At 45.0% G+C, this 27015-nt stretch overlaps 5 protein-coding genes across 5 annotated transcripts; all 5 read left to right on the top strand.

Annotated features, from left to right (window-relative positions):
• Positions 1 to 3039: 3039 nt before the first annotated feature.
• Positions 3040 to 4437, top strand: LOC146976868 (nuclear factor 7, brain-like). Its single transcript, XM_085792637.1, has one exon. It carries the CDS (start codon positions 3040 to 3042, stop codon positions 4435 to 4437), a length of 1398 nt encoding a protein of 465 aa, XP_085648763.1.
• A 1051-nt stretch (positions 4438 to 5488) lies between these two features.
• LOC146976867 (nuclear factor 7, brain-like) lies at positions 5489 to 6991 on the top strand. The gene has a single exon (XM_085792371.1). It carries the CDS (start codon positions 5489 to 5491, stop codon positions 6887 to 6889), a length of 1401 nt encoding a protein of 466 aa, XP_085648497.1. The 3' UTR covers positions 6890 to 6991.
• Positions 6992 to 13943: 6952 nt separating this feature from the next.
• On the top strand, positions 13944 to 17202 carry LOC146976866 (nuclear factor 7, brain-like). Its single transcript, XM_085792635.1, has 2 exons — positions 13944 to 14758; positions 16075 to 17202. The coding sequence occupies exons 1-2, from the start codon at positions 13944 to 13946 to the stop codon at positions 16679 to 16681; spliced, it is 1422 nt and encodes a 473-aa protein (XP_085648761.1). The 3' UTR covers positions 16682 to 17202.
• Positions 17203 to 17204: 2 nt separating this feature from the next.
• LOC146976865 (nuclear factor 7, ovary-like) lies at positions 17205 to 19402 on the top strand. Its single transcript, XM_085792636.1, has one exon. The coding sequence runs from the start codon at positions 17732 to 17734 to the stop codon at positions 19127 to 19129; it is 1398 nt and encodes a 465-aa protein (XP_085648762.1). The 5' UTR covers positions 17205 to 17731; the 3' UTR covers positions 19130 to 19402.
• Positions 19403 to 20757: 1355 nt separating this feature from the next.
• Positions 20758 to 22161, top strand: LOC146976864 (E3 ubiquitin-protein ligase TRIM39-like). The gene has a single exon (XM_085792633.1). The coding sequence runs from the start codon at positions 20758 to 20760 to the stop codon at positions 22153 to 22155; it is 1398 nt and encodes a 465-aa protein (XP_085648759.1). The 3' UTR covers positions 22156 to 22161.
• Positions 22162 to 27015: the final 4854 nt, after the last annotated feature.

Here is a 27015-nt window from a genome sequence, read left to right as displayed (position 1 = left end):
CAAAATTTGGGTTGAGGCGGCCGCAGGGATACGTATCTCTCCCTCCGGTCAAACGCCCCGTCCTGATCCACATCCACTGCAAGGTAAAGGTGCCGCCAGCTGTAATAGTGTAACATCCGCGTTTTTACAGCTGATTTTAGGATGAAACTCTGAACATAAATAATAAATTACCATGGAGATCTATCCGGGTTAAACAGCCACCTTTGTAGCTGCAGCTCTCCGTCTCCGTCTCCTTCTCTCTCTCTTCACGCTCTGTGCCGGTGGGGTGTGTTTACACTCAGCACCAGGTTTGAACGGAGCGGAGTCTATGAGCCCCAATGAGCCCCGCCCCCGCAGGTACACAAGCAAGCCGCGCATCAACGGCATCTTGCGGTCTGGCCCGGAGCTGAAATCAAACACACCCCTCCTGCTGCGGTCGAGTTGAACCAGTTGAAAACAGCGCCGCTGAGCTTCCATACCGTAGCCTACATTGAGTTTCAATCAAGATTCCAGCGCAGCGGCAGACAATTTCAGCGAGGCCGTGCCGACCACAGGGTCTGGTATGTTGTCGGACACTCATTGTAACTATCTGAGCCTGTCAATTTGAAAAAAATGCCTGTTTATACCGCGAACTTTGACGGGAGCCACTTGCCCCATGTAAGAGCGTTAGCTGGGCTGCAGGCTGCCTGCCGGGCTCAATACTGCAGCCACCTCAATAAAAGTGTTATCCATCACTCACATATACAGAAAAACATAGGAAAACAGGGCCCAGGTTGAAAAAAACCGAAGTTGCCCTTTAACATTTGATTCTTCTTCTCCAGATGATAAAATGTCAAACAGTAGAAGTGATTCTGGTTTAATTACATGAAAAGTTTGTAATTGTTCATATGAAATGATCTAAAATGTTTTAACATGTCAGTTGTGTGTGCGTGCGCGCGTCCGTGTGTGTGTGTCTGGCCTGTGGCGAATCTAGCTTCCCTAAAACAAGTCATTATATTTAATAGAGGAAACTTTGCATGAGAGGGCAAACGAGGACAAGTAATTAATATCAGATCTAAATTTAGCTGAGTGACTCCAGAGGCTTCAACAGTTTGATTTAATGAATAAAAGAGCTTTTCATAAAATCTTTTTAGCTCATATTTTCTGTTGTCATTAAACAAATTAAAACACAAACTCAGAGTCTGTCTTCAATGAAGAAAATATAATTTATTTAATCATATTAAATAATTTAATCATATATTGTTGTGTTTAGTTTGTGTTTGTAACTTCTCATCCTGACCAGCAGGTGTCGCTCAGTTCAGAAGAAGCAACAGACAGTCAACATGAACTTTATACTGACACACCCACACACAAATACAGTTGTGTGTCTGTACCTGAGCTACATGTTCCTGCTCCACCTGTGGCTTCACTCCTGCTGTTCTGATGTTGTTGTCTATTGGCGCCACCTGCTGGTAGAAACGTGTCATTACGCTGGACTCTCTTCCACTCGAACAGCAGTGCAGATAAACGGTTCCGGGCATGAGGAGACCCTGAGGAAAACCCAGGACACGCTAGAGGGACTATGTCACTCGGTCGGCCCGTGAACGCCTTGGGATCCTCCAGGAAGAGCTGGAGGAAGAGTCTGGGGAGAGGGAAATCTGGGTGTCTCTGCTCCGACTGCTGCCCCTGCGACCCGGACCCGGATAAGAAGAAGGAACTGGATGGATGGATGTTCACTAACTGAACAGTAGAGAGGATCATCAGAAGAACCAGAACCAGGACCAGAGTGAGGACCAGAACCAGGACCAGAACCGAGCTGATCTGTTCAACCCGTCTGCAGGGACACAGGTGCCGCCATCAGGTCTGTCCTTTCACCGATGCTTTTTAATATCTACATCTATGAGCTACCGGAGACAACATCAAAACGGTCTGGGTCTGCAGACGACCTAGCTATCATGATACAACAACCAACGTGGAGGGCGGTGGAAGAGGATCTGAACCAGGACATGGTCACACTGGCTGCCTACCAGAACCAGGACCAGAACCAGAACCAGGACATGGTCACACTGGCTGTCTACCAGAACCAGGACCAGAACCAGAACCAGGACATGGTCACACTGGCTGCCTACCTCGGCAAGTGGCGCCTGCAGCTCAGCACTGGGAAGACAGTGTCGGCAGCATTCCTCCTCAATAACACGGAAGCCAACAGGGAGCTTGAGGTCTTCACAGACAGCAACCATTTGGAGTTCCAGCCCAGGCCCCAAAGTACCTTGGCGTACGCCTGGACAGGACGCCGTCCTACAGACAACATATCAAGAAAGTGAGGGCCAAAGTAACATCAAGGGTCTCGCTTATTGGCCGCCTTGCTGGCACGACCTGGGGTGCCTCTGCCAAGGTACTGCGTATCTCTACCCAAGCCCTCGTCTTCTCTGTAGCCGAGTGCTGCGCCCCAGCCTGGAGCAGAAGCCCACGTTCCAAGAAGGTTGATGCGGTCACTAACAGCGCCCTTCGTATTATAACAGGCTGCCAGTCCTCGCAGGAATAGCCCCAGCCGGTTTACAGTGAGAGGCTGCCACCCTTGCCCTGCCCAAGGAAAGCCCAGGAACACCACTGGCACATCCTGCACAACACCACGACAGCACACGAAAAGGCCCTTTTCAATATGAGGCACGAGCCTAGAACTGCTCCTCTACATTCACCTGGACCGACCTGTTCAACATTCAGTCACTTTTTAAAGCTCCGCCCCCTCACATGACTCACCTGAGATAAACCAAGGTAGTTATTAACACAGAGGACAAAGTCCCTGGAACAACTTTATTGGACTTTGTCAGTCCCAGAGACGCAGACTGAAGAGGAGACGATCAGATTCAGCTTCAGACCAAACCAACAACTTCCTGTGAGTGAGTCCAGCTACAACACTGCTGCTTCAACCTGCTGACTCTCCACACACTGAAGGTGAGTTTGACTAAAACCTGGACTCAGAGTCACAGTAAACTTCAGTCAAGTCAGTAGAGGAGGGAGGGGAGCCATGACTGACTCTACTTCCTGTCTGCTGTGTTTTCAGCTTCACTCACAGACAAAATGGCTTTGAGATTAGAGGAGGATCTCTGCTGTCCGGTCTGTACGGAGGTCTTCAGAGATCCTGTTCTCCTATCCTGCAGCCACAGCTTCTGTAAAGCCTGTCTGAAGAGCTGGTGGAGAGAGAAACAAGATCCACTGTGTCCAGTTTGTATGAGAAGATCTTCAAGAGAACATCCACCTGTTAACCTGGTGTTGAAGAACCTGTGTGAGAGCTTCTTACAGCAGAGAGAGCAGAGATCTTCAGAGGCTCTCTGCAGTCTGCACTCTGAGAAACTCAAACTCTTCTGTCTGGACCTTCAGCAGCCAGTGTGTCTCATCTGCAGAGATTCAGACAAACACAACAACCACAGAATCAAACCCATCGATGAAGCTGCTCCACAACTCAAGAAGGAACTTGAGGAAACTCTGGAGCCCTTAAAGAAGAAGTTAAAGCGTTCTGGAGAAGTTCAAGTGGAGTTTGATCAAACAGCAGAACACATTAAGGTCCAGGCCCGACACACAGAGAGGCAGATTAAGGAGCAGTTTAAGAAGCTTCACCAGTTTCTAGAAGAGGAAGAGGAGGCCAGGATGGCTGCACTGAGGGAGGAAGAGGAGCAGAAGAGTCAGAGGATGAAGGAGAAGATGGAGGCTCTGAGCAGAGAGATAGCAGCTCTTTCACACACAGTCAGAGCCACAGAGGACGAGCTGAGAGCTGAAGACGTCTCATTCCTGCTCAACTACAAGGCTGCAGTGGAAAGAGTCCGGCAGCGCCCCCTGCTGGAGGATCCACAGCTGGACTCAGGAGCTCTGATAGACCAGGCCAAACACCTGGGCAACCTGACCTTCAACATCTGGAACAAGATGAAGGACATGGTCTCCTACAGTCCTGTGGTTCTGGACCCAAACACTGCTGATCCAAGACTCATCCTGTCTGAAGATCTGACCAGTGTGAGACGAGGAGATGAACAGCAGCTTCCTGACAATCCAGAGAGGTTTGATTCTTACCCCTCTGTCCTGGGCTCTGAGGGTTTTAACTCAGGGACTCACAGCTGGGATGTCCAGGTTGGAGACAATACAGGATGGACTCTGGGTGTGGTACCAGAGTCTGTGCAGAGGAAGGGAGACAATTTATGGTCTGGATTATGGATGATATGGTTCAGTGTAGGTAAATACGGAGCATGGTCACCATCAACTTCATGGACTGATCTCCAAAAGCAGAAGAAGCACCAGAGGATCAGAGTGAATCTGGACTTGAACAGAGGAAAACTGTCGTTCTCTGATCCTGATACTAACACACACATACACACCTTCACACACTCTTTCACTCAGAAAATGTTTCCATACATTAACATCAGTGATAAAGTCCCAGTGAAGTTGTTACCAGTGAAGGTGTCAGTGTCAGTGGAGCAGAGCAGTTAGAGATAAAGAGGACGATCATGTTTATAATGTTGTGTATTTCTTGAAGGGAAAAGTCAGTGAATTGAACCTGTTAAACTGCACCTGTCCTCCTGCTGCCTCATTATTACACTTTTCCTTTTGATCTTCTTTTTTTCATTTGTAAAATAGTTTCACTCTTTTTTTATTCTTTGAGTCATTTCACATTACATTTGTAATGATGACCTTGTGTGGAGTGATGAGTTTAAAAATTGTACATTACTTAACATTTGATTCTTCTTCTCCAGATGATAAAATGTCAAACAGTAAAAGTGATTCTTGTTTGATTACATGTGTGAAAAATTTGTATCTGTTCATATGAAATGTTCTAAAATGTATCAACATGTCTTTTCATCACAAGAGCTGAATGTTCATTTATTCCTGTTTTTCATCAACATAATAAAATGTTGTCTTGACTTGGATTCAGCTTCGTCTACTGCATCTACACAACAATAAATGTTGTGGACGAGTTTCAGTACAAATTCTCCCAAACTGAGCTTGAAAGTTAGTATGAATTTAGTTCCTTTAAGTTGTAACTGAAGCTCATCCTGCAAAAGTTTGATAAATGCTGTGTTTCTGTCGTCATGGTGTCTTGAACTCATTTCTTCACTGCAGGCCTGTGTTTGAAGTTCTCCACTAATGAATTAAGCCTCTTTAGACGTTAAATGATCCACAAACAGAAACTAAACAGAGCTGCTACATCATCCTGCAGAACTTTCAGTGTGACAAAGCTCCGCCCCCCTCACATGGCTCATAAACCAGGAAACTGCTGCAGTTCCTCTTCAGTCCCAGAGCGGCAGACTGAAGAAGAGACGATCAGATTCAGCTTCAGACCAAACCAACAACTTCCTGTGAGTGAGTCCAGCTACAACACTGCTGCTTCAACCTGCTGACACTCCACACACTGAAGATGAGTTTGACTAAAACCTGGACTCAGAGTCACAGTAAACTTCAGTCAAGTCAGTAGAGGAGGGAGGGGAGCCATGACTGACTCTACTTCCTGTCTGCTGTGTTTTCAGCTTCACTCACAGATTAAATGGCTTCCAGACCAGAGGAGGATCTCTGCTGTCCGGTCTGTACAGAGGTCTTCAGAGATCCTGTTCTTCTGACCTGCAGCCACAGCTTCTGTAAAGACTGTCTGAAGAGCTGGTGGAAGGAGAAACGAGATCCACTGTGTCCAGTTTGTAAGAGAAGATCTTCAAGAGACCAACCACCTCTTAGTCTGGCGTTGAAGAACCTGTGTGAGAGCTTCTTACAACAGAGAGAGCAGAGATCTTCAGAGGCTCTCTGCAGTCTGCACTCTGAGAAACTCAAACTCTTCTGTCTGGACCATCAGCAGCCAGTGTGTCTTATCTGTCTGCATTCAGACACACACAAAAACCACAGAATCAAACCCATCGATGAAGCTGCTTCACAACTCAAGAAGGAACTTGAGGAAACTCTGGAGCTCTTAAAGAAGAAGTTAAAGGGTTTTGAAGAAGTTCAAGTGAAGTTTGATCAAACAGCAGAACACATTAAGGTCCAGGCCCGACACACAGAGAGGCAGATTAAGGAGCAGTTTAAGAAGCTTCACCAGTTTCTAGAAGAGGAAGAGGAGGCCAGGATGGCTGCACTGAGGGAGGAAGAGGAGCAGAAGAGTCAGAGGATGAAGGAGAAGATGGAGACTCTGAGCAGAGAGATAGCAGCTCTTTCACACACAGTCAGAGCCACAGAGGACGAGCTGAGAGCTGAAGACGTCTCATTCCTGCTCAACTACAAGGCTGCAGTGGAAAGAGTCCAGCAGCGCCCCCTGCTGGAGGATCCACAGCTGGACTCAGGAGCTCTGATAGACCAGGCCAAACACCTGGGCAACCTGACCTTCAACATCTGGAACAAGATGAAGGACGTGGTCTCCTACAGTCCTGTGGTTCTGGACCCAAACACTGCTGGTCCAGGACTCATCCTGTCTGAAGATCTGACCAGTGTGAGATATGGAGGAGTCAAACAGCAGCTTCCTGACAATCCAGAGAGGATTGATGGTTACTACTCTGCCCTGGGCTCTGAAGGTTTTAACTCAGGGACTCACAGCTGGGATGTCCAGGTTGGAGACAATACAAACTGGATGCTGGGTGTGTTAACAGAGTCTGTGCAGAGGAAGGGAGGCAACATATGCTTTGGATTATGGGTGTTATGGTTCAATGGATATAAATACAGAGCAAAGTCACCATCAGCCCCAGACATTGTTCTCCCAGAGCAGAAGAAGTTCCAGAGGATCAGAGTGAATCTGGACTTGAACAGAGGAAAACTGTCGTTCTCTGATCCTGATACTAACACACACATACACACCTTCACACACACTTTCACTCAGAAGATGTTTCCATACATTTACACTTTTGATAAACTCCCATTGAAGCTGTTACCAGTGAAGGTGTCAATGACAGTGGAGCAGAGCAGTTAGAGATAAAGAGGACAATTATATTTATAATGTTGTTTATTTCTTGAAGGGAAAAGTCAGTGAATTGAACCTGTTAAACTGCACCTGTCCTCCTGCTGCCTCATTAGTACAGTTTTCATGTGTAAAATATTTTCACTCTTTTTTAAAAAAAATCTTTATGAGTCATTTCACATTATATTTGTTATTATGACTTTGTGTGGAGTGATGAGTTAAAAATGTATACATTACTTAACATTTGATTCTTCTTCTATCCTAACCCTACGACTGAATCACACCTGTGCTGATATACAGTACAACAGCACTCCCTCTCATGTGATATTGCTTAAATATATCATCAGGAAAGTATTGGCTGATCATGTCAGTGCTGAAGCAGCATTTTACTGTTGTCATTGGTCTAAGTGGTTTAACAACTTGGTATATGGCTTCAACTAGCTGCTGCACAGCAATAGGTCGGGTCTAGGCTATTTTTTGGCAAATTTAGGTCACCTGACAGGGATATGTTGATGCATTACATATGAACAGATACATGATATTCCGGCGTAAGTTTAACCCATGGTCCAACGCACTGTGACACCGAGCTGGACCCCCCATCGAGAGATGAAGTCTGCTACCCGCTAGCTTCTCTAGTTGTAGCAACTTTGGGCGCATGACGTCTGTCCGACTACCCATTTCTCCGACCATACATTTCTTTATTTTTGCGTCCAATAGTCTGACCTCTCACTTCTCTGAATTAATTAGCCCTAACCCTTAACCTTACCCTAAACCTAACCTTAACACTGTAGAATATGGGTAGTCGGAGAAATGAGCCGTCGGACTTTTGGGCAGTCGGACTGATGTATGCTTCCCGCAACTTTAGCAATGACCGCCCCATAACAAACAGCGCAGTCTATTGATCCATGTGCAACCGATCAAAAAGCCACTTGTAGCCACAAATAATGCTCAGAACAGCACCAAACATCATCAACAGTACAAACAGGGTCCCAGCCCATAATACGAGGCATCAAACATCTGTTAGCTTTGCCTGGTTTCTACTGAAAAGAGACAAAAACAACTAACCGACTCTCCTCCAGTTATACGCTATGCAGCATCCAGTCCATGTCCAGCATACCGTCCAGACAATGACAACACACGTTGGAGTCCGACTGGCAGCACAAACATCTGGTTTCACTGGCAGGACCACACTGAGCACTTGATTCCCCCAGGTCCAGCACATAGACTCCACCGGCTCTCTCCCTCTTTCACTTTTCTCCTCCATTTCCAGCACATAGACTCCACCGGTAGCTCTCCCTCTGTCACTCTTATCCTCCATTTCCTTCAGCAGTAAACTCGGTCTCAAACTGATAGGGGCGCCCATCGAAATTAAACCAGTCGTTGTTGTTCTCAATCTCCATAAACTCAGCCATGTTGTCCCTTCTGTGATGTCTGCTTGTTACTGCCATGGTTTCCGGTAGTCAGCTGGCGTGGAGGCGATTACCGAGTGAAGTAGAGTCCCGCAGCTCAAGGATGAAAATGTGTGTACAACTCCATATAATGCAGCCAAAGTTCCTATGTATCTTGCCTATCAGTTTATAAAAGTTATTATCGAGTGTTCATAGGGAAATTAACGAAATTGGGCATTTCTAACTTATATTTGCAGGAGAGAATCACGTAAACAAGCGCGAGATTAGACGCAACGTCACACGTGCGATCAGGACGACGTTCGTTGCCGGATCTCGAACAAGCCTTAAGCAGACATCACAGTAGGGACAACACGGCTGAGTTTATGGAGTTTGAGAATAACAACGACTGGTTTCATTTCGATGGGCGCCCCTATCAGTCTGAGACCGAGTTTACTGAAGACAAACTGAAGGAAATGGAGGAGAAAAGTGAAAGAGGGGCAGCTGCCAGTGGAGTTTATGTGCTGGACCTGGGGGAATCAAGTGGTCAGTCTGAAACCAGATGTTTGTGCTACCAGTCGGACTCGGACGTGTGTTGTCAGTGCCTGGACTCTATGCTGGACGCGAAAAGTTGCTGCATAGCGTATAACTAGAGGAGAGGTGAGTTGTTGTCCTCTCTTTTCAATAGAAACCAGGCTAAGCTAACAGATGTTTAATGCCTCATATTATGTGCTGGGACCCTGTTTGTACTGTTGATGACGTTTGGTGCTGTTCTGAGTTTTATTTGTGACTATAAGTGGCTTTTTGATCGGTTGCGCGTGGATCAATAGACTGCGCTGTTTGTTATGATGCAGTCATTGCTAAAATTGCTACAACTAGAGAAGGTAGCGGTTAGCAGACTTCATCTCTCAAGGGGGGGTCTTGCTCAGTGTCACAGTGCGTTGGACCATGGGTTAAATTTACGCCGGAATATCCCTTTACGGATACAGAGATAGAGTTTGATGGTACAATTATTGCCTAAGCAAAAATGGCTTTTGCTTTCACGCAATTATTGCGTGTAATTTATTTCCCTATAATATGGATATAAAATTACATGAGCATTTGGAATCTGAGGTTTTATTTTCCCCACAAAATTCTTTATTTTTGCTTATTAAACAATTGCTCCCTTCCACACAAAAATACATGAAAATAAAGTAAAAGTGACTAAAAATGTGTATCTCTCTATAGGTCTCTATATGTTACACACATCAAGATATTCACACCCACATTTTTCTAACAAGTAAAGCAACTTTCTGACCACAATTATATTAAGTTTCAAAGCTGTCAGAGCTTGTGTTATTAGTCTACATGAGTTTATGTCTTTACTCCAACACACACATGACACAGTTTTACAAGGAAATGTGTACAGTAGATAAACTTTGTTTCTTACATGCACAACAGTAATTTACGAAAAGGCTCTTTTCAATATGAGGCATGTGCCTATAACTGTTCCTCTACATTCACCTGGACTAACCTGTTCAACATTCAGTCACTTTTCAAAGCTCCGCCCCCTCACCTGACTCACCTGAGACAAACCAGGACACACTGCATTGGACTCTGTCAGTCACAGAGACGCAGACTGAAGAAGAGACGATCACATTCAGCTTCAGACCGAACCAACAACTTCCTGTGAATGAGACCAGCTACAACACTGCTGCTTCAACCTGCTGACACTCCACACACTGAAGGTGAGTTTGACTAAAACCTGGACTCAGAGTCACAGTAAACTTCAGTCAAGTCAGTAGAGGAGGGAGGGGAGCCATGACTGACTCTACTTCCTGTCTGCTGTGTTTTCAACTTCACTCACAGACTAAATGGCTTCCAGACCAGAGGAGGATCTCTGCTGTCCGGTCTGTACGGAGGTCTTCAGAGATCCTGTTCTTCTGTCCTGCAGCCACAGCTTCTGTAAAGACTGTCTGAAGAGCTGGTGGAGACAGAATCAAGATCGAGTGTGTCCAGTTTGTAAGAGAAGATCTTCAAGAGACCGACCACCTTGTAACTTGGCGTTGAAGAACCTGTGTGAGAGCTTCTTACAGCAGAGAGAGCAGAGATCTTCAGAGGCTCTCTGCAGTCTGCACTCTGAGAAACTCAAACTCTTCTGTCTGGACCATCAGCAGCCAGTGTGTCACATCTGTCTCCATTCAGACACACACAAAAACCACAGAATCAAACCCATCGATGAAGCTGCTTCACAACTCAAGAAGGAACTTGAGGAAACTCTGAAGCCCTTAAAGAAGAAGTTAAAGGGTTTTGATGAAGTTCAAGTGAAGTTTGGTCAAACAGCAGAACACATTAAGGTCCAGGCCCGACACACAGAGAGGCAGATTAAGGAGCAGTTTAAGAAGCTTCACCAGTTTCTAGAAGAGGAAGAGGAGGCCAGGATGGCTGCACTGAGGGAGGAAGAGGAGCAGAAGAGTCAGAGGATGAAGGAGAAGATGGAGGCTCTGAGCAGAGAGATAGCAGCTCTTTCACACACAGTCAGAGCCACAGAGGACGAGCTGAGAGCTGAAGACGTCTCATTCCTGCTCAACTACAAGGCTGCAGTGGAAAGAGTTCAGCAGCGCCCCCTGCTGGAGGATCCACAGCTGGACTCAGGAGCTCTGATAGACCAGGCCAAACACCTGGGCAACCTGACCTTCAACATCTGGAACAAGATGAAGGACATGGTCTCCTACAGTCCTGTGGTTCTGGACACAAACACTGCTAACCCAGAACTCATCCTGTCTGAAGATCTGACCAGTGTGAGACCAGGAGACAAACAGCAGCTTCCTGACAATCCAGAGAGGATTAATCATTTCTGCTCTGTCCTGGGCTCTGAGGGTTTTAACTCAGGGACTCACAGCTGGGATGTCCAGGTTGGAGACAGTATATTGTGGGGGTTGGGTGTGTTACCAGAGTCTGTGCAGAGAAGGGGAGACAATATGTGGTTTGGAATATGGATGTTATGTTTCAATGGACGTGAATACTCAGCAAAGTCACCATCAACTCCATGGACTGATCTCCCAGAGCAGAAGAAGTTCCAGAGGATCAGAGTGAATCTGGACTTGAACAGAGGAAAACTGTCGTTCTCTGATCCTGATACTAACACACACATACACACCTTCACACACACTTTCATTGAGAAGATTTTTCCATACATTCAGTCTTTTGATCTCCTCCCATTGGAGCTGTTACCAGTGAAGGTGTCAGTGACAGTGGAGCAGAGCAGTTAAGAGATAAAGGGGACGATCATAGTTATAATGTTGTCTATTTCTTGAAGGGAAAAGTCATTGAATTGAACCTGTTAAACTGCACTTGTCCTCCTGCTGCCTCATTATTACACTTTTCATTTTGATCTATTTTTCATGTGTAAAATATTTTCAATCTTTTTTATCTTTATGATTCTTTGCACATTACATTTGTTATTATGACTTTGTGTGGAGTGATGAGTTTAAAAATGATAAATTACTTAACATTTGATTCTTCTTCTCCAGATGATAAAATGTCAAACAGTAAAAGTGATTCTGGTTTAATTACATATAAAGTTTGTATCTGTTCATATGAAATTATCTAAAATGTATTAACATGTCATTTGTGTGTGCGTGCGTGCGTGCGTGAACTTTGCATGAGAAGGCAAACAAGGACAAGTAATTAATATCAGATTTAAACACATTTAGTTGAATGACTCCAAAGGTTTCAACAATTTGATTTAATGAATAATGAGTTTTTCATAAAATCATATTTTCTGTTGTCATTAAACAAATTAAAACAAAAACTCAGAGTCTGACTTCAATGAAGAAAATATAATTAATTTAACTATATTAAATTAATTAATCATATATTGTTGTGTTTAGCTTGTGTTTATAACTTCACATCCTGACCAGCAGGTGTCGCTTTGTTCACAAGAAGCAACAGACAGTCAACATGAACTTTATACTAACACACACACACAAATACAGTTGTGTGTCTGTACCTGAGCTACATGTTCCTCCTCCACCTGTGGCTTCACTCCTGCTGTTCTGATGTTGTTGTCTATTGGCGCCACCTGCTGGTAGAAACGTGTCATTACGCTGGACTCTCTTCCACTCGAACAGCAGTGCAGATAAATGGTTCTGGGCATGAGAAGACCCTGAGGAAAACCCAGGACACGCTAGAGGGACTATGTCACTCGGTCGGCCCGTGAACGCCTTGGGATCCTCCTGGAAGAGCTGGAGGAAGAGTCTGGGGAGAGGGAAATCTGGGTGTCCCTGCTCCGACTGCTGCCCCCGCGACCCGGACCCGGGTAAGAAGAAGGAACTGGATGGATGGATGTTCACTAACTGAACAGTAGAGAGGATCATCAGAAGAACCAGAACCAGAACCAGAACTAGAACCAGAGTGAGGACCAGAACCAGGACCAGAACCGAGCTGATCTGTCCAACCCGTCTGCAGGGACACAGGTGCCGCCATCGGGTCTGTCCTTTCACCGATGCTTTTTAATATCTACATCTATGAGCTACCGGAGACAACATCAAAACGGTCTGGGTCTGCAGACGACCTAGGTATCATGATACAACAACCAACGTGAAGGCGGTGGAAGAGGATCTGAACCAGGACATGGTCACACTGGCTGCCTACCAGAACCAGGACCAGGACCAGAACCAGAACCAGGACCAGAACCAGAACCAGGACATGGTCACACTGGCTGCCTACCAGAACCAGTACCAGGACCAGGACCAGGACAGGGTCACACTGGCTGCCTACCTCGGCAAGTGGCGCCTGCAGCTCAGCACTGGGAAGACAGTGTCGGCAGCATTCCTCCTCAATAACACGGAAGCCAACGGGGAGCTTGAGGTCTTCACAGACAACAACCGTTTGGAGTTCCAGCAGGCCCCAAAGTACCTCAGCGTACGCCTGGACAGGACGCCGTCATATCGAGGAAGTGAGGGCCAAAGTAACATCAAGGGTCTCGCTTATTGGCCGCCTTGCTGGCACGACCTGGGGTGCCTCTGCCAAGGTACTGCGTATCTCTACCCAAGCCCTCGTCTTCTCTGTAGCCTGGAGCAGATGCCCACATTCCAAGAAGGTTGATGCGGTCACTAACAGCGCCCTTCGTATTATAACAGGCTGCCAGTCCTCGCAGGAATAGCCCCAGCCGGTTTACAGTGAGAGGCTGCCACCCTTGCCCTGCCCAAGGAAAGCCCAGGAACACCACTGGCACATCCTGCACAACACCACGACAGCACACGAAAAGGCCCTTTTCAATATGAGGCACGAGCCTAGAACTGCTCCTCTACATTCACCTGGACCGACCTGTTCAACATTCAGTCACTTTTTAAAGCTCCGCCCCCTCACATGACTCACCTAAGATAAACCAAGGTAGTTATTAACACAGAGGACAAAGTCCCAGGAACAACTTTATTGGATTGGTCAGTCCCAGAGACGCAGACTGAAGAAGAGACGATCAGATTCAGCTTCAGACCAAACCAACAACTTCCTGTGAGTGAGTCCAGCTACAACACCGCTGCTTCAACCTGCTGACTCTCCACACACTGAAGGTGAGTTTGACTAAAACCTGGACTCAGAGTCACAGTAAACTTCAGTCAAGTCAGTAGAGGAGGGAGGGGAGCCATGACTGACTCTACTTCCTGTCTGCTGTGTTTTCAGCTTCACTCACAGACAAAATGGCTTCGAGATTAGAGGAGGATCTCTGCTGTCCGGTCTGTACGGAGGTCTTCAGAGATCCTGTTCTCCTGTCCTGCAGCCACAGCTTCTGTAAAGCCTGTCTGAAGAGCTGGTGGAGAGAGAAACAAGATCGACTGTGTCCAGTTTGTATGAGAAGATCTTCAAGAGAACATCCACCTGTTAACCTGGTGTTGAAGAACCTGTGTGAGAGCTTCTTACAGCAGAGAGAGCAGAGATCTTCAGAGGCTCTCTGCAGTCTGCACTCTGAGAAACTCAAACTCTTCTGTCTGGACCTTCAGCATCCAGTGTGTCTCATCTGCAGAGATTCAGACAAACACAACAACCACAGAATCAAACCCATCGATGAAACTGCTCCACAACTCAAGAAGGAACTTGAGGAAACTCTGAAGCCCTTAAAGAAGAAGTTAAAGCGTTCTGGAGAAGTTCAAGTGGAGTTTGGTCAAACAGCAGAACACATTAAGGTCCAGGCCCGACACACAGAGAGGCAGATTAAGGAGAAGTTTAAGAAGCTTCACCAGTTTCTAGAAGAGGAAGAGGAGGCCAGGATGGCTGCACTGAGGGAGGAAGAGGAGCAGAAGAGTCAGAGGATGAAGGAGAAGATGGAGGCTCTGAGCAGAGAGATAGCAGCTCTTTCACACACAGTCAGAGCCACAGAGGACGAGCTGAGAGCTGAAGACGTCTCATTCCTGCTCAACTACAAGGCTGCAGTGGAAAGAGTCCAGCAGCGCCCCCTGCTGGAGGATCCACAGCTGGACTCAGGAGCTCTGATAGACCAGGGGCCTCATTTATCATTGTGGATACACGTTTTTTTACACGCTCTTTCCCCCATTTTGTGCGTACGCACTTTTCTCCGCCTAATTTGGGATCTATCAAACCAAAACTTGTCGGGAGTAAGTGCAAAAATTTACGACCAGTCCGACCATGGCGTACCGGCATTTACACGCTTTTTGAAGAACAGGAGGAATTGGCGACGCCGCTGCAGAGTCAGAGAACTGCAGTATGCGAGGGAGAGAGGAGCGCGGACACTGTTTGAAGTAGCAAGTGGTGGTGATGATGACCCCCCCCACCACCACCACCACCACCACCACCGCACACGTGTTGACGTCGGCACTTTACATGAAAAGCACAGCGACTCAGATTTTTCCCCTGTGCATTTACACTAGTTTGCTCCTAAATACTGGCTTTATAAAACGAATTTCGTTTTCTTTTGATATCATATTGATATTTTTCCCCTGCATGTAGGCTACAACTCTTCCACAACCCGTCTGTCCAGTCTGGAAAATAATTTCTGCGACGTGCGTGTGTTACGTAGCCAGACTGGACACACACAAGCAAGCAGCAAGCCCAATAATGTCGGCACAAATCAAAGCAAATGAGAAAACATGATCGATATTTTTTGTGTGAATAATATTTATTGTATTTAACAAAAATGGGTGCTGCCCAACATCATTTTAGGAAAAGTCACAGACTGGTGGACTTCAATGTTTTTTTTTTTAATATATAGCTATGCACAAATGAAAATCAAAGTCTTCCAGTGAATGGAAGTTGGGGGTTAGTGGAAAGGGGTGCAAAGTACTGACTGGCAGTGGAAACCCTGCTTTAAATTATTATGACATAATCTAAAATAAGGGGCAGAATAAATATGATTCTTCTTCTTTCTGTTCTGTTTCATTTAGATTTGGGAGTTTTTTGTTTTTATTGAAGCCTTTCAATGCAAGATGATGTTTCTGACTGATATTGCCGTGTTACCGTGTATCTCGCTTTCAGAGAAATTCCGCTTCTTTCTCCGCTCTCCGTCCGTCTGTTGTCTTCACCGTCTTCCACTGACGTCATTCCACACGTTTCCAGAGTGCACATGGCTACTTAATATGCACGTAACTGATTTGCATTGACCACATATGGTTGCGTGGGGCCGTTTAGGGGGCTGGGTATGAGGCGTGTTCTCATCCACGCTTTTCTGTGATCTATCAAGGGAAATACCGTGCAGCCGTGTGTACGCGGAGTTTGATAGATCTGAAAAGAGTGTATATTTTTTGGTCGTACGCACATTTTGCCTTTCCGTCGTACTGAAAATTTAAGAGGACTTTTACACGCTCTTTGATAAATGAGGCCCCTGGCCAAACACCTGGGCAACCTGACCTTCAACATCTGGAACAAGATGAAGGACATGGTCTCCTACAGGCCGGTGGTTCTGGACACAAACACTGCTCATCCAGAACTCATCCTGTCTGAAGATCTGACCAGTGTGAGACGAGGAGATGAACAGCAGCTTCCCGACAATCCAGAGAGGTTTGATTCTTACCCCTCTGTCCTGGGCTCTGAGGGTTTTAACTCAGGGACTCACAGCTGGGATGTCCAGGTTGGAGACAATACAGGATGGACTCTGGGTGTGGTACCAGAGTCTGTGCAGAGGAAGGGAGACAATTTATGGTCTGGATTATGGATGATATGGTTCAGTGTAGGTAAATACGGAGCATGGTCACCGTCAACTTCATGGACTGATCTCCAAGAGCAGAAGAAGCTCCGGAGGATCAGAGTGAATCTGGACTTGAACAGAGGAAAACTGTCGTTCTCTGATCCTGATACTAACACACACATACACACCTTCACACACTCTTTCACTCAGAAAATGTTTCCATACATTAACATCAGTGATAAAGTCCCAGTGAAGCTGTTACCAGTGAAGGTGTCAGTGTCAGTGGAGCAGAGCAGTTAGAGATAAAGAGGATGATCATATTTATCATGTTGTTTATTTCTTGAAGGGAAAAGTCAGTGAATTGAACCTGTTAAACTGCACCTGTCCTCCTGCTGCCTCATTATTACACTTTTCCTTTTGATCTTCTTTTTTTCATTTGTAAAATATTTTCACTCTTTTTTTATTCTTTGAGTCATTTCACATTACATTTGTAATGATGACCTTGTGTGGAGTGATGAGTTTAAAAATTGTACATTACTTAACATTTGATTCTTCTTCTCCAGATGATAAAATGTCAAACAGTAAAAGTGATTCTTGTTTGATTACATGTGTGAAAAATTTGTATCTGTTCATATGAAATGATCTAAAATGTATCAACATGTCTTTTCATCACAAGAGCTGAATGTTCATTTATTCCTGTTTTTCATCAACATAATAAAATGTTGTCTTAACTTGGATTCAGCTTCGTCTACTGCATCTACACAACAATAAATGTTGTGGACGAGTTTCAGTACAAATTCTCCCAAACTGAGCTTGAAAGTTAGTATGAATTTAGTTCCTTTAAGTTGTCACTGAAGCTCATCCTGCAAACGTTTGATAAATGCTGCGTTTCTGTCGTCATGGTGTCTTGAACTCATTTCTTCACTGCAGGCCTGTGTTTGAAGTTCTCCACTAATGAATTAAGACTCTTTAGACGTTAAATGATCCACAAACAGAAACTAAACAGAGCTGCTACATCATCCTGCAGCACTTTCAGTTTGACAAAGCTCCGCCCCCTCACATGGTTCATAAACCAGGAAACTGCTGCACTTCCTCTTCAGTCCCAGAGACGCAGACTGAAGAAGAGACGATCAGATTCAGCTTCAGACCAAACCAACAACTTCCTGTGAGTGAGTCCAGCTACACCACTGCTGCTTCAACCTGCTGACACTCCACACACTGAAGGTGAGTTGGACTAAAACCTGGACTCAGAGTCACAGTAAACTTCAGTCAAGTCAGTAGAGGAGGGAGGGGAGCCATGACTGACTCTACTTCCTGTCTGCTGTGTTTTCAGCTTCACTCACAGATTAAATGGCTTCCAGACCAGAGGAGGATCTCTGCTGTCCGGTCTGTACAGAGGTCTTCAGAGATCCTGTTCTTCTGACCTGCAGCCACAGCTTCTGTAAAGACTGTCTGAAGAGCTGGTGGAAGGAGAAACGAGATCCACTGTGTCCAGTTTGTAAGAGAAGATCTTCAAGAGACCAACCACCTCTTAGTCTGGCGTTGAAGAACCTGTGTGAGAGCTTCTTACAACAGAGAGAGCAGAGATCTTCAGAGGCTCTCTGCAGTCTGCACTCTGAGAAACTCAAACTCTTCTGTCTGGACCATCAGCAGCCAGTGTGTCTTATCTGTCTGCATTCAGACACACACAAAAACCACAGAATCAAACCCATCGATGAAGCTGCTTCACAACTCAAGAAGGAACTTGAGGAAACTCTGGAGCTCTTAAAGAAGAAGTTAAAGGGTTTTGAAGAAGTTCAAGTGAAGTTTGATCAAACAGCAGAACACATTAAGGTCCAGGCCCGACACACAGAGAGGCAGATTAAGGAGCAGTTTAAGAAGCTTCACCAGTTTCTAGAAGAGGAAGAGGAGGCCAGGATGGCTGCACTGAGGGAGGAAGAGGAGCAGAAGAGTCAGAGGATGAAGGAGAAGATGGAGGCTCTGAGCAGAGAGATAGCAGCTCTTTCACACACAGTCAGAGCCACAGAGGACGAGCTGAGAGCTGAAGACGTCTCATTCCTGCTCAACTACAAGGCTGCAGTGGAAAGAGTCCAGCAGCGCCCCCTGCTGGAGGATCCACAGCTGGACTCAGGAGCTCTGATAGACCAGGCCAAACACCTGGGCAACCTGACCTTCAACATCTGGAACAAGATGAAGGACATGGTCTCCTACAGGCCGGTGGTTCTGGACCCAAACACTGCTGGTCCAGGACTCATCCTGTCTGAAGATCTGACCAGTGGGAGACGAGGAGACAAACAGCAGCTTCCTGACAATCCAGAGAGGATTGATGGTTACTACTCTGCCCTGGGCTCTGAAGGTTTTAACTCAGGGACTCACAGCTGGGATGTCCAGGTTGGAGACAATACAAACTGGATGCTGGGTGTGTTAACAGAGTCTGTGCAGAGGAAGGGAGGCAACATATGGTTTGGATTATGGGTGTTATGGTTCAATGGATATAAATACAGAGCAAAGTCACCATCAGCCCCAGACATTGTTCTCCCAGAGCAGAAGAAGCACCAGAGGATCAGAGTGAATCTGGACTTGAACAGAGGAAAACTGTCGTTCTCTGATCCTGATACTAACACACACATACACACCTTCACACACACTTTCACTCAGAAGATGTTTCCATACATTTACACTTTTGATAAACTCCCATTGAAGCTGTTACCAGTGAAGGTGTCAGTGACAGTGGAGCAGAGCAGTTAGAGATAAAGAGGATGATCATATTTATCATGTTGTTTATTTCTTGAAGGGAAAAGTCAGTGAATTGAACCTGGTAAACTGCACCTGTCCTCCTGCTGCCTCATTATTACACTTTTCATTTTTATCTACTTTTTTTCATTTGTAAAATATTTTCACTCTTTTTTTATCCTTATGAGTCATTTCACATTACATTTGTTATTATGACTTTGTGTGGAGTGATGACTTTAAAAATTATACATGACTTAACATTTGATTCTTCTTCTCCAGATGATAAAATGTCAAACAAGTTTGTATCTGTTCATATGAAGTTATCTAAAATGTATTAACATATTAATTCATCACAAAAGCTGAATGTGCATTCATTCCTGTTATTCATCAACATAATAAAATGTTGTCTTGACTTGGATTCATATTCAGCTTCGTTCTTTAACGTCTCCTGCATCTACACAACATCACATTCTCTTTATCATTAGCAGCAGCGGTGGAGAAAGTTCTCTGCAGGTATAAGTACTGCACTGAATATTACTGAATATATCATCAGGAAAGTATTGGCTGATCAATCATGTCAGTGCTGAAGCAGAATTTTGCTGTTGTCGTTGGTCAAAGTGGTTTAACAACAAATTACCAACATCTCTATGCTGTCTAGATGCAATATGTGTATTTTCAGATTTTTGTCTTGATAACTGAATTTTTTTGGTTTCAAATCTGCCTGCACAACATTGATTGGCTTACTCAATTTGTGAAGCCACTGTTGAGTTGCCACTTGTCAATTAGCTCAGAGTGATAGACGACGGTCTTTGGTTGCAGAAGTTGTGGGTTTGAGCTTCAACTGGTGCAAAATGAACATTATAATGTCAACTGTCTTGTCTTCCCATTCTCTTGTTTGTTGCCAAAACAAAGCCTGGACCCGACCCATCGCTGAGCAGCAGCTATAATCATTAGTTGAAGCCATGTACCAAGTTGTTAAAAAGGATTGCTTTGCTCCATAAGTGAATAAGTGAAGTTTAAATATGCCATTGTTGCATTGACTCCAATTGTTCACATGAGAGAAAAATCCAAGAATTTGCAGGTATACAGTGGTGGACTAGTACCAAAAAGAGGCCCTGGCATTTTTGACAGAGGCCACACATTACACAAACACACGGTTTTACAAGGAAATGTGTACGGTAGATAACCTTTTTTCTTACATCACTATGCACAACAATAATCTATTTATTCAATAAGAAAAACATGAAAAGGCCCTTTTCAATATGAGGCACGAGCCTACAACTGCTCCTCTACATTCACCTGGACTGACCTGTTCAACATTCAGTCACTTTTTAAAGCTCCGCCCCCTCACATGACTCACCTGAGATAAATCAGGAAACAGTTTGTTCCTCTTCAGTGCCAGAGCCGCAGACTGAAGAAGAGACGATCAGATTCAGCTTCAGACCAAACCAGCAACTTCCTGTGAGTGAGTCCAGCTACAACACTGCTGCTTCAACCTGCTGACACTCCACACACTGAAGGTGAGTTTGACTAAAACCTGGACTCAGAGTCACAGTAAACTTCAGTCAAGTCAGTAGAGGGGGGGGAGCCATGACTGACTCTACTTCCTGTCTGCTCTGTTTTCAGCTTCACTCACAGACAAAATGGCTTCCAGACCAGAGGAGGATCTCTGCTGTCCGGTCTGTACGGAGGTCTTCAGAGATCCTGTTCTTCTGTCCTGCAGCCACAGCTTCTGTAAAGACTGTCTGAAGAGCTGGTGGAGACAGAAACGAGATCCACTGTGTCCAGTTTGTAAGAGAAGATCTTCAAAGGGTGAACCACCTGTTAACTTGGCGTTGAAGAACCTGTGTGAGAGCTTCTTACAGCAGAGAGAGCAGAGATCTTCAGAGGCTCTCTGCAGTCTGCACTCTGAGAAACTCAAACTCTTCTGTCTGGACCATCAGCAGCCAGTGTGTGTCGTCTGTCTCCATTCAGACACACACAAAAACCACAGAATCAAACCCATCGATGAAGCTGCTTCACAACTCAAGAAGGAACTTGAGGGAACTCTGGAGCCCTTAAAGAAGAAGTTAAAGGGTTTTGAAGAAGTTCAAGTGAAGTTTGGTCAAACAGCAGAACACATTAAGGTCCAGGCCCGACACACAGAGAGGCAGATTAAGGAGCAGTTTAAGAAGCTTCACCAGTTTCTAGAAGAGGAAGAGGAGGCCAGGATGGCTGCACTGAGGGAGGAAGAGGAGCAGAAGGGTCAGAGGATGAAGGAGAAGATGGAGGCTCTGAGCAGAGAGATAGCAGCTCTTTCACACACAGTCAGAGCCACAGAGGACGAGCTGAGAGCTGAAGACGTCTCATTCCTGCTCAACTACAAGGCTGCAGTGGAAAGAGTCCAGCAGCGCCCCCTGCTGGAGGATCCACAGCTGGACTCAGGAGCTCTGATAGACCAGGCCAAACACCTGGGCAACCTGACCTTCAACATCTGGAACAAGATGAAGGACATGGTCTCCTACAGTCCTGTGGTTCTGGACCCAAACACTGCTCATCCACAACTCATCCTGTCTGAAGATCTGACCAGTGGGAGACGAGGAGACAAACAGCAGCTTCCTGACAATCCAGAGAGGTTTGATTATTACCGCTCTGTCCTGGGCTCTGAGGGTTTTAACTCAGGGACTCACAGCTGGGATGTCCAGGTTGGAGACAATACAGGATGGACTCTGGGTGTGTTACCAGAGTCTGTGCAGAGGAAGGGATCCATCATATGGCCTGGATTATGGGTGTTATGGTTCTATAGAGATAAATACGGAGCAAAGTCACCATCAACTTCATTCATTGTTCTCCCAAAGCAGAAGAAGCTCCAGAGGATCAGAGTGAATCTGGACTTGAACAGAGGAAAACTGTCGTTCTCTGATCCTGATACTAACACACACATACACACCTTCACACACACTTTCACTGAGAAGATGTTTCCATACATTGACACTATTGATCTCCTCCCAGTGAAGCTGTTACCAGTGAAGGTGTCAGTGTCAGTGGAGCAGAGCAGTTAGAGATAAAGAGGACAATCATCTTTATAATGTTGTTTATTTCTTGAAGGGAAAAGTCAGTGAATTGAACCTGTTAAACTGCACCTGTCCTCCTGCTGCCTCATTATTACACTTTTCATGTGTAAAATATTTTCACTCTTTTTTAAAAAAAAATCTTTATGAGTCATTTCACATTACATTTGTTATTATGACTTTGTGTGGAGTGATGAGTTAAAAAATTATACATTACTTATGTAGCCGGGTGGGAAAATGTAGTGCAACTGCTTACTAACGCCACCAGAGGGCGCTTTCTCGGTTTGGTGAACTGGTTGTAGAGCAGGTAGAAAGATACCGGAGGTCGCCATCTTGCCTGCAGCGGTGCAACCACACTACGGTTTTCCGAGGTTAATGAGGGTAAATATGATATAAATGTGTCTGTTTGCATGAAGTATCTAAGGGATATATTTAAGAGTAATGCATGTTTACAGACTGAAATGTTTATTGTTTATGTGGGCGTATGTGTTAGTGGTTGGCAGGCAAACGGACGACGAGAGAGACCCAACGGTTGTCGTGTAGCAGGCCGTCGTCAGTGCTGTTTGTGCTAGGCCTACGGAAAAATGCACAAGTCAGTAACGTTATGTATTACAATACTGCACATTCGTTGTGATGTTTTGACCTGTGAATGTAAGAGTGTTTAATGTGAATTTGTGGGCTCTTTGTGTTCTAGGGTCGAGCCACTGTAGTTAATTCTTTGCACTCTATTGTTGCTTATAAGGACATTTTTGTACACTCTGATAGCAGTCTGTAGATTTATTATTTTTATTTCTTTTGTACTGAACCTTAAAGGACAATTCCAGGCGAATTCAACTCAGGGGTGTATTTTCATATCATTTTAGGTCTAAAAGAATGAATCTGAAGATTTTCAGTTTAATCGCTCCTGTTTTGCGGTAGTTGCGTCTGTCCCCACATCGCCACGGCAGCAATGAATGGGAGTGGATGTAAGTTCCGCTGTTTAGGCTGTTTACATCCCTCAAAGCCGCATTTTTTTTCCACAGACAGCGTCAGATGGAGACTCAAACATGCACCGAGAAGTTTATTTACTTCAAGCAAGCCGACATGTTTGTAAAAGTCGATCTAATTCAAAGTCTCCCGGAGTCTCGCGCGAGCCCGAAGTTGCAGTGCTGGTGTATTCAGGCGCAGTAGGAGCTACCGCTTGTGTCATAAACACAGGAATATCAACTCTTTACTTGCTTTAAGTGTACATTTTTTTCCACATACAGCGTCAGATGGCTACTCAAAGATGCGCCGAGAAGTTTTTTTTACTTGAAGCAAGTAAAGAGTTGATATTCCTGTGTTTATGACACAAACGGTAGCTTTTCCCACTGCTCCTGAACACACCGAGCACGGCAACTGGGTCTCGCGCGAGACTCCGGGAGACTTTGAATTAGATCGACTTTTACAAACATGTCGGCTTGCTTGAAGTAAATAAACTTCTCGGTGCATGTTTGAGTAGCCATCTGATGCTGCCTGTGGAAAAAAAATGCGGCATTGAGGGCTGTACACAGCCTAAACAGCGGAACTTACATCCACTCCCATTCATTGCTGCCGTGGCGATGCGTGGACATACGCAACTACCGCAAAACAGGAGCGATTAAACTGAAAATCTTTAGATTCATTCTTTTAGACCTAAAATGATATGAAAATACACCCCTGAGTTGAATTCGCCTGGAATTGTCCTTTAAGAAGACACGTTTTGTACTCTTTGGTGCTAGTCTATATTGTTTACTTTTGCACTCTTTTGTAATAGGATAATTACTTAAGGTTTACGGACATTGTCCAGTGATTATAGCAGACTAGACAGAGTTACAGTAAGCGTCCCGTGTGCCAGGCACAGTGTGGTGTCGCTGATTTTTGTTTCTACTAGTACTGTAGATCAGCTGAAGACTAACAGCCAGTTGAGTTTTAAACTTACATCATTTGTCTTATTTGAACACCATATTCTTCTGTTCAGAATTAAAGACCCCAGAAGATATTTTTGTGTCCTGTGCTGGTTCAATTTAGCCAGGCTACACTTAACATTTGATTCTTCTTCTATCCTAACCCTACGACTGAATCACACCTGTGCTGATATACAGTACAACAGCACTCCCTCTCATGTGATATTGCTTAAATATATCATCAGGAAAGTATTGGCTGATCATGTCAGTGCTGAAGCAGCATTTTACTGTTGTCATTGGTCAAAGTGGTTTAACAACTTGGTATATGGTTCAACTAGCTGCTGCACAGCAATAGGTCGGGTCCAGGCTATTTTTTTGGCAAATTTAGGTCACCTGACAGGAATATGTTGATGCATTACATATGAACAGATACATGATATTCCGGCGTAAGTTTAACCCATGGTCCAACGCACCGTGACACCGAGCTGGACCCCCCATCGAGAGATGAAGTCTGCTACCCGCTAGCTTCTCTAGTTGTAGCAACTTTGGGCGCATGACGTCTGTCCGACTACCCATTTCTCCGACCATACATTTCTTTATTTTTGCGTCCAATAGTCTGACCTCTCACTTCTCTGAATTAATTAGCCCTAACCCTTAACCTTACCCTAAACCTAACCTTAACACTGTAGAATATGGGTAGTCGGAGAAATGAGCCGTCGGACTTTTGGGCAGTCGGACTGATGTATGCTTCCCGCAACTTTAGCAATGACCGCCCCATAACAAACAGCGCAGTCTATTGATCCACGTGCAACTGATCAAAAAGCCACTTATAGCCACAAATAATGCTCAGAACAGCACCAAACATCATCAACAGTACAAACAGGGTCCCAGCCCATAATACGAGGCATCAAACATCTGTTAGCTTTGCCTGGTTTCTACTGAAAAGAGACAAAAACAACTAACCCACTCTCCTCCAGTTATACGCTATGCAGCATCCAGTCCGTGTCCAGCATACTGTCCAGACACTGACAACACACGTTGGAGTCCGACTGGCAGCACAAACATCTGGTTTAACTGGCAGGACCACACTGAGCACTTGATTCCCCCAGGTCCAGCACATAGATTCCACCGGCTCTCTACTTCTTTCACTTTTCTCCTCCATTTCCAGCACATAGACTCCACCGGTAGCTCTCCCTCTGTCACTCTTATCCTCCATTTCCTTCAGCAGTAAACTCGGTCTCAAACTGATAGGGGCGCCCATCGAAATTAAACCAGTCGTTGTTGTTCTCAAACTCCATAAACTCAGCCGTGTTGTCCCTTCTGTGATGTCTGCTTGTTACTGCCATGGTTTCAGGTAGTCAGCTGGCGTGGAGGCGATTACCGAGTGAAGTAGAGTCCCGCAGCTCAAGGATGAAAATGTGTGTACAACTCCATATAATGCAGCCAAAGTTCCTATGTATCTTGCCTATCAGTTTATAAAAGTTATTATCGAGTGTTCACAGGGAAATTAACGAAATTGGGCGTTTCTAATAACTTTAGATATTTGCGAGAGAGAATCACGTAAACAAGCGCGAGATTAGACGCAACGTCACACGTGCGATCAGGACGACGTTCGTTGCCGGATCTCGAACAAGCCTTAAGCAGACATCACAGTAGGGACAACACGGCTGAGTTTATGGAGTCTGAGAATAACAACGACTGGTTTCATTTCGATGGGCGCCCCTATCAGTTTGAGACCGAGTTTACTGAAGACAAACTGAAGGAAATGGAGGAGAAAAGTGAAAGAGGGGCAGCTGCCAGTGGAGTTTATGTGCTGGACCTGGGGGAATCAAGTGGTCAGTCTGAAACCAGATGTTTGTGCTACCAGTCGGACTCGGACGTGTGTTGTCAGTGCCTGGACTCTATGCTGGACGCGAAAAGTTGCTGCATAGCGTATAACTAGAGGAGAGGTGAGTTGTTGTCCTCTCTTTTCAATAGAAACCAGGCTAAGCTAACAGATGTTTAATGCCTCATATTATGTGCTGGGACCCTGTTTGTACTGTTGATGACGTTTGGTGCTGTTCTGAGTTTTATTTGTGACTATAAGTGGCTTTTTGATCGGTTGCGCGTGGATCAATAGACTGCGCTGTTTGTTATGATGCAGTCATTGCTAAAATTGCTACAACTAGAGAAGGTAGCGGTTAGCAGACTTCATCTCTCAAGGGGGGGTCTTGCTCAGTGTCACAGTGCGTTGGACCATGGGTTAAATTTACGCCGGAATATCCCTTTACGGATACAGAGATAGAGTTTGATGGTACAATTATTGCCTAAGCAAAAATGGCTTTTGCTTTCACGCAATTATTGCGTGTAATTTATTTCCCTATGATATGGATATAAAATTACATGAGCATTTGGAATCTGAGGTTTTATTTTCCCCACAAAATTCTTTATTTTTGCTTATTAAACAATTGCTCCCTTCCACACAAAAATACATGAAAATAAAGTAAAAGTGACTAAAAATGTGTATCTCTCTATAGGTCTCTATATGTTACACACATCAAGATATTCACACCCACATTTTTCTAACAAGTAAAGCAACTTTCTGACCACAATTATATTAAGTTTCAAAGCTGTCAGAGCTTGTGTTATTAGTCTACATGAGTTTATGTCTTTACTCCAACACACACATGACACAGTTTTACAAGGAAATGTGTACAGTAGATAAACTTTGTTTCTTACATGCACAACAGTAATTTACGAAAAGGCTCTTTTCAATATGAGGCATGTGCCTATAACTGTTCCTCTACATTCACCTGGACTAACCTGTTCAACATTCAGTCACTTTTCAAAGCTCCGCCCCCTCACCTGACTCACCTGAGACAAACCAGGACACACTGCATTGGACTCTGTCAGTCACAGAGACGCAGACTGAAGAAGAGACGATCAGATTCAGCTTCAGACCGAACCA

The sequence above is a fragment of the Trachurus japonicus genome, chromosome 12 (genome assembly GCF_045865225.1).
Source record: "Trachurus japonicus isolate A0001 chromosome 12, Traja_1.0".
NCBI classification, from domain to species: Eukaryota; Metazoa; Chordata; class Actinopteri; order Carangiformes; family Carangidae; genus Trachurus; species Trachurus japonicus.
Note: the sequence above shows the minus strand (reverse complement) of the source record. Positions and strands in the feature narration are given on the sequence as shown.

Coding starts and splice junctions, on each gene's coding strand:
- LOC146976868 (XM_085792637.1), top strand. CDS start 3,040: ATGGCTTTGAGATTAGAGGAGGATCTCTGCTGTCCGGTCTGTACGGAG.
- LOC146976867 (XM_085792371.1), top strand. CDS start 5,489: ATGGCTTCCAGACCAGAGGAGGATCTCTGCTGTCCGGTCTGTACAGAG.
- LOC146976866 (XM_085792635.1), top strand. CDS start 13,944: ATGGCTTCGAGATTAGAGGAGGATCTCTGCTGTCCGGTCTGTACGGAG. Junction 14,759..16,074: donor CAGGGGCCTCATTTATCATT/GTGGATACACGT, acceptor TTGATAAATGAG/GCCCCTGGCCAAACACCTGG.
- LOC146976865 (XM_085792636.1), top strand. CDS start 17,732: ATGGCTTCCAGACCAGAGGAGGATCTCTGCTGTCCGGTCTGTACAGAG.
- LOC146976864 (XM_085792633.1), top strand. CDS start 20,758: ATGGCTTCCAGACCAGAGGAGGATCTCTGCTGTCCGGTCTGTACGGAG.